General features: G+C 44.0%; 1 protein-coding gene across 1 annotated transcript; it reads right to left on the bottom strand.

Moving 5' to 3' along the window:
- Positions 1-3,602: 3,602 nt before the first annotated feature.
- On the bottom strand, positions 3,603-6,487 carry LOC132458142 (glycoprotein endo-alpha-1,2-mannosidase-like). The gene is made up of 5 exons (XM_060052677.1): positions 6,138-6,487; positions 5,384-5,983; positions 5,150-5,259; positions 4,714-4,790; positions 3,603-4,628 (listed from the first exon to the last, which is right to left on the bottom strand). The coding sequence occupies exons 2-5, from the start codon at positions 5,886-5,888 to the stop codon at positions 3,995-3,997; spliced, it is 1,326 nt and encodes a 441-aa protein (XP_059908660.1). The 5' UTR covers positions 5,889-5,983; positions 6,138-6,487; the 3' UTR covers positions 3,603-3,994.
- Positions 6,488-6,753: the final 266 nt, after the last annotated feature.

The raw sequence follows: 6,753 nt of genomic DNA on the forward strand, positions 1-6,753 counted from the left end.
AGCATATGGGAATTCTCAGTGATGTCTCCTACAAAAAAAGAGAGAAAAGAACACACAAGTTGATATGATAGCCGGAAGATAATAATTTAGCCATTATTCACAAATAGCTCTCTGGTGCACTCACACTAGGCCATCTGGCCGTGGCCGTGGCCGTTTTCACACCTAACCGTGCTCAAATCTGCCAGTGTGAGTGTGGCCAGTCTGGCCAGGCCAGGCCAATTTTGCCACTTGGGAGAGGTGTGCTGCTACGGTACGGGCCGCTACAGTACAGATGCTACATTTAATCTTTAACCATTTAATCTTTGCCTATACACCTGGCAAGTGGCAACCGTTAATATAGGAACATTTGTTCTGTTTTTTCTGTGTGTGAATGAGTCTAACAACTCTGTGTAACAGTTACAAATGTTTTGTTGGTTGAAATCAGATTTGTAGTGTAGGTAAAAGGCCAATTGGCAGGTTCGCACCCGCAGTATTCATTTGTCGGGTAAGTATATATTTATAACCATACCTTCATATTAAGTCTTCTTTGGAAAGTAAACAAATCTTACAGCCGTAATATTGCAACATTACGTACAACATGCAAACCCAGTTTGGAATAATGTGATCACCTCTTTAAATGTTTCTGCCGTTTGGCACTGGGCTTAAAGCAATGTAATGTCAATGTATTTTTCATAGACTTTTTACACTTTTACACATCCATGTTATTGGGAATATTATCAGTATTATCTTGATAAACGTCTGGACTGCAATGTCAGGACTATTTTACATTACAAAGACATTTTAAAACAAAACCTTAAAAACATTGACGCACCGAAAGCCAAGGGGAGGCAGCTGCTGGGAATACTCACGAATGCAAGCTTTCAAGTTATTGGCCTATCAAAAATATCTGTTGATATAGTTGAGGCATCTACACATGTAGCTATAACAAATGTATATAATTAATCTAATACAAGCAGGTCCAGGGTAACATATACATACTAGCAAGGTAAGAATTGTACCTTGTACAATTTCCATTAAAGAGCATTATGCAAAATGTACCCAGTGAAAGAATGATTCAGTCTATATGTGCATGTGTGTGTGTGTGTGTGTGTGTGTGTGTGTGTGTGTGTGTGTGTGTGTGTGTGTGTGTGTGTGTGTGTGTGTGTGTGTGTGTGTGTGTGTGTGTGTCGATTTTTATTGACTGTTTGCGCTTATGACTGTAGGGCCATTACACTTCTTATTCCTTTAAATTACGCAATTTATTGGATTATCGTTTAACAACTACATGTGTTTTGATTTTGCTCACAATAACTGTGGGCCTGTCCAACTGACCTCGCAGGCCGCTCACAACAATTGTGGGCCGGTCCACCTGACGTCGCTGGCCGGCCGGCCGACCGGGAAATCTCCCGATCGTCCCGACGGCCACCCCGCCCCTGATTGTCAACTATGTATCAGTAGCCTGGGAACCAGTCGAACTTGCGAGCTCATGTTTTATTCACTCTGGCATAATGCGTCTGGCTTGCTACCGTTCATAACGATTTCCAGCAGACCTTGCACCTGTCGAGCCAATCACAACTGTTTATCTCAAATGGGGCGACTTTGATACGATGAGTTGAGTGCCCTATGGGATGCATTTTAATAAACAACAATGACGGCTGCTGCTGATGTGTGTTATAGGTTTTTCTGCTTTGATTGCTTGTAGTAATTTCCCCGTGGGAATAACAAATTAAGTGAGAGGTTTTAAAAGGCATTTTCGAATTGGTCTGGGAGGTCATGCTAATATATCAGACACGTTATAGCAAAAAGTGGATGCAATGGTATAGTAGGATTCTGATCATGTGACAGGACCGTATCCCTGGAAATTGTGTAGATTTTACAATTAATCCTATGTTAGAACCGTCCCTGGTCGCTTCTTCACAGGTTACAGGTACATGTGAACGTGAAATCAAATCTGAAAACAGCATCTTAAACCATGCACGTTGGAGCGATCAAAAGACTTAATAGTATCTTATCAGGCAGCAAATAGGGATGAGCTTTAAGAAACACGTGATCCACTATTTCATTCATTCAGATTTTGGCCAGATAAGCTATCAAGCGGTTGACAGTGGTCAAAATACTTTGTCCGGTTTTCCAAATGCACTTGGACGTGATGCTGCATAAAAAAGCAGCACACGGTTGAATATAGGCTGAAGCGGCTGAACAATTGGACATACCAGTTTGTGTGTGTGTGTGTGTGTGTGTGTGTGTGTGTGTGTGTGTGTGTGTGTGTGTGTGTGTGCGTGTGCGTGTGTGGGTGTGTGTGTGCGTGTGTCTGGACTCTGGAGAGTGCTCGAGAGTGCGTTTGTGGAACATTAGATAATAGAATAACATAATAACTACCAATGCCTGTAATGGGTAAAGGCCCAGTGCTGCTCCATTATTCTGTTGTGGTCCGCGCTGACTAGCCTATCACACTGCATTTGTACACGTTTAACATCACGCCCGTTTGGCCAAAGGCACGTTTATCAAAGGGCACCTTATCCAAGGTGAGAATTAATTTTCGGCCAATGAACACTGAAGGTCATTTTAAGAGATAACCGTGGTGATAACAACTGGTGGCAATCACCGGCTCGCGATTGCATTCAAGTTTACAATAGGCTGTATTGGATGTTTATGCACTCTTTGTGCTCTAACAAAAAACAGCTTTTGTCTTTAACAGTAATATCGCCCTTAAATCAAAATTAATAGCATCCGGTCATTTAAAGTGTGCAGCGGTACGACTACGTATTGCAATGACGGAAAGGTGTCCCCAATAAATACCTAGTAAATTAAGAAACGTTTAATATAAACTTGTACATTTCGATTCGATTGGTTAATAATAATCAATCATTGCAGTGGTAATTAAATCATTAAAAAAACGACGAAACTGGGTCTATTCCCACATTTTCACAGAGATGCATTATTAGCTGAAGAGGATTTGGCTGCAAAAGCAGGTACCATGCTCAGCCATGTAGTGCGGGTTTGGTAAAAGCGTCAAATTGCACTCACCATCTCGACAAGCGTGAATCAAAATAGACCTTTCTTTTCATTTCCCCTCTGGATCCTTGTTTTGTTCAAAGACACCGTTATATTCCGCATTGGGTGAATTCATATCAAATGAACATCTGCGCCGGTCGCCGATGTTGCAATAATGGATTCGGATATGCCCATCCATCGTCTTGAAGCCGAGAAACAGCTATACCTTAGAAACCCATCAGCGTGTCTCACCCTCTGCCAACGAATGCAGAAACATATAGGCTCTTAATTGCCCGTTTCAAAAGGGTGCAAAATAGCATCCGGATGCCGCTACTCTCCCTCCTGGGGAGAAAATGCATCATTTGTGTGTGTGTGAGGAGGACGCCATGAACGCTCAGGGTTGTGATGTGGAATAATTCCCTACTGGCTGCCCATGCGCTACCTTTCTCTGTTTACCGACAAGCCTGCTGCAGGCATAGCGTAGCATCGCAGCATGATGATGAGGATGCTGAGATTCGCCGTCAGCCACGCGCCTTTTCATAGGCTGACATGTGATGGACACTGATGATCAAATAGCCAAACGTTGTTGGCCGATTTTATGAATTACGATCTGAATAAATGACAGCGGGTCATCGAGACTTTTTATTTTTTCCTCTTCATGAATAGTCCATTCCAAGAGGTGATTGTTGTAAAACACCCGACTGCCGTTCAGTCACCCGTCACCCCCTTGTGCGACACCTTTATATAGAAGTAGTGCATAGCCAATTCAAATATCATGTTCATTTTACCGCAGTTTTCGTATTGTTTGATAAAGCTAGTACCTCATTACAACATTATAACATTATATAGTACAAAAACGTGTTCACGTATTTTTTTTATTACCGATCAAAATCCTTTGGATATTTCTGTACAACTGTTCCCACTAGTTATATATTACAATTTAATTTACATTTATTTTTTTCATTTTTCTTTGTTTAGCCTTAACATTAATGAAACACTGCAGGCCGTTCAGAGTGCAGGACTAATCCTGCCACCTCTGGCGCTCACTCCCAAATATAGCGCCCCATTTGCGCGTTATCTCCAGGTAGACGGCTGGCCGGTTGGGCAGGTAGTCCAGGTACGGCGCCTGGCCGGCTCTGGGCACGGCCATCTCGATTTGAGTGCCTTCGTGCCACTCGTTGAACGACGTTATGGAGATGAAGTGCGGCTTAGCCTGCAGCGCTGCGCTCAGGGCGTTCTCGTAGTACTTCCCGTTGATGCGGTTGCGCGTGTTCTGGAAGTTCCATGGCCGCACGCTGGTGTCCACGTAGCCGGGCCCCACACTGGGCACAAACAGCAGGTTGTTGTCCTCGCAGAAGGTCCCGATGGACTCCCAGTTGCGGTGGGTGGAGCCGTACGAGAAGCCGTTGGTGGCGAAGTAGGTGTAGAGTCCGTCGAAGCCGGCCGTGAGGATGTCCCGCTTGTGCTTCTCGTCCACCATCAGGGCCAGGAAAACGGCGTCGTAGGGCGTGTCACGCACGCTGCCGCTCTCCGTGTGCTTCAGCAGCTTGGCCCACTGCTCCGAGTTCAGCAGGTACGAATCGTACACGTAGAACAGCGGCAGCACCTTGCCACTGGTCGTCGTGTGTCTGAAGAAGGCGGGGTGGCCTCCGTATCTAAAGGCGATAAGCAAACCATAGCATCAACCTAACTATTGCAGAGAGGTGAGTGAGACTGAGGTGGGATGGCTGATGTACTCACACGTCGATGATGTACTTGATGTTCTTAAGCATTGATGCCTCGTCTCTGTCTCTGTATGGCTCGATGTGGAATGCAACCTGCGTTTAAACGAAATCAAAAGCAAGGTACATGAAGATAAATGGTTGTTATGTTTCATTCGCTTTGTGTTTGAATGTGATGGGATAGTTGGGCCGGGCAATATGGAACATTTCAATTATAATCTAAAATCCTGTTGAATTGGCGTTTAAGACAATTTCAACTTTAGCTAGTTTCCTTGCTCTCTAATTTTTGAAGCCTAACATTTTGATAACTTTAAGGGCATATTTTGACTCATCGTAAATAATTTAGAGTATGAAACTGTGTTTCACCATTCACCGATGTCTTAATTTCATGACAATACAATGCCATTCAAAGACGATAAACGACAACATTGTATAACTGTTGGTATTGTATAGACCTTAACATGGTATTTATGTGCCGCGTCCATCAGCATAGCTACTATATCGTCTATAGGCTCCCCATTGTCATCTTTCATTCCAGGTGGGTACCATGACACAGCAATAACACCTGAGGAAACACAACACAACGGAAATGCAGTAAGAAGATGTACCCACGTTTTGTCAATCACATAGGCATGGACAGACTGCCCCTGCTGAATTTTGAGACAAAAACACACCGATGTGTGCCTTACCAATTGCTGCGGTCCGTAGTTGCTGCATGTGGGCCTCTAGAACCGAAGGGTCCCGAGAACTGTACGCCCCCAAAGCTGGGTAGAAGTTGGCCCCGATGTCTTCTGGTGGGGAGTGCCTCCCTTGGGGATATGCCTGCGCCACTTTGGAATCCCAGTGGGGCATCTGAGGGTGGTCCCAGTGGATGTATTTGCCATCGAACTTTGGGTTTCCGTACCATATGTAGTAGAAGGCATGGAGGTTGTAGTTGGGGGGAGAAAACTTCTTCAGTATTGCTTCCAGTTGAGCATCCCTTTCCACTTCTAGGGGGTCATCCATTTTTTTCTGCACGGATTTCAAATCAGCCTTGTTTTCAACTCCGTCGATGTGTGGGAATAGTTCATGAGCACCGGGCAGATCAAATGGATTTTCTGTTGGTGCATGGGTCTTTAAAACCAATGTTACAATGACAACTAGCAATAACAGCCCTAGGGATAGGATACAAGTTCTGCGCCTCAACCTTGCCATACTTCACTTGCTTGGAGCTATACACTCCCCATCCCTGAGACGGATCAGCTGGGGGAGCCAGAACCTCCCCAACGGGATGTTGTCCGAGCCGGGACCTGGAAGATAACGTTAGCCTACATCAGCAGCGTACAAAAGCAGTTGCGGCAATGGGCGGGGTGGACATTATTGACTAAACGAAGTCCATAAAGCAAGACAAGAAAAATGCATAGGTTTAAAACGTAATAGTTTGATAAGTTTTATTAAATTTACCTGGGATGACGTGTTCAACGATTGACTTTAGACTTGTTAAACATCAGCATTGGGACATGGTTTGCATGGATTTTGAATACGACGAAGAATCAGGATAGGATGGCGCATGTTTTCGGCACATGAATACCGTGTCCTCCATATGCTTTATCTTAATACTATAAGCAAGAACTCATAAATTATTCTTATATGATGCAGCAGACTGGGGGCAACGTTCACTTCTGGTATCTGCGATTGAATACTGATCTCCAAGAGGTTTGTGTACGAATGAACAACTCGTCAAAAGCAGTTTATAGCCTATCCGTATAACATAGAGATTTGGTCATGTGTACAGCGAACAGTCAACGACGTCCACTGTGTTCTTGTGTGAGTCGACAGCCAGATGTTACTCGCCCCCATTCGTTCCGGAGGATGCATTGCATACAAGCAAACGCGACTATCAATAAACTAACAGATCTTGTTTTGAAAAAAAATATCAAAATACAGTTCAATGTATGTCGCAATTCACACAGATGTGATATTCGACACAATTGTTAATCTGTGGATAACCTTTAGCACTGGCCTTATTAGTGGGTGATTAATCCAGGAAAATTGACTTTACTGTCCAGTTCTACGCTTG

Source organism: Gadus macrocephalus, chromosome 5, assembly GCF_031168955.1.
Source record: "Gadus macrocephalus chromosome 5, ASM3116895v1".
Lineage (NCBI taxonomy): Eukaryota > Metazoa > Chordata > Actinopteri > Gadiformes > Gadidae > Gadus > Gadus macrocephalus.

Bases quoted from the DNA above. Each gene is read 5' to 3' on its own strand.
- LOC132458142 (XM_060052677.1), bottom strand. From the start codon at position 5,888: ATGGCAAGGTTGAGGCGCAGAACTTGTATCCTATCCCTAGGGCTGTTA. The intron at 5,260-5,383 runs GTAAGGCACACA...GTGTTTCCTCAG, and splicing joins ACTACGGACCGCAGCAATTG to GTGTTATTGCTGTGTCATGG. The intron at 4,791-5,149 runs GTCTATACAATA...GTTTAAACGCAG, and splicing joins CACATAAATACCATGTTAAG to GTTGCATTCCACATCGAGCC.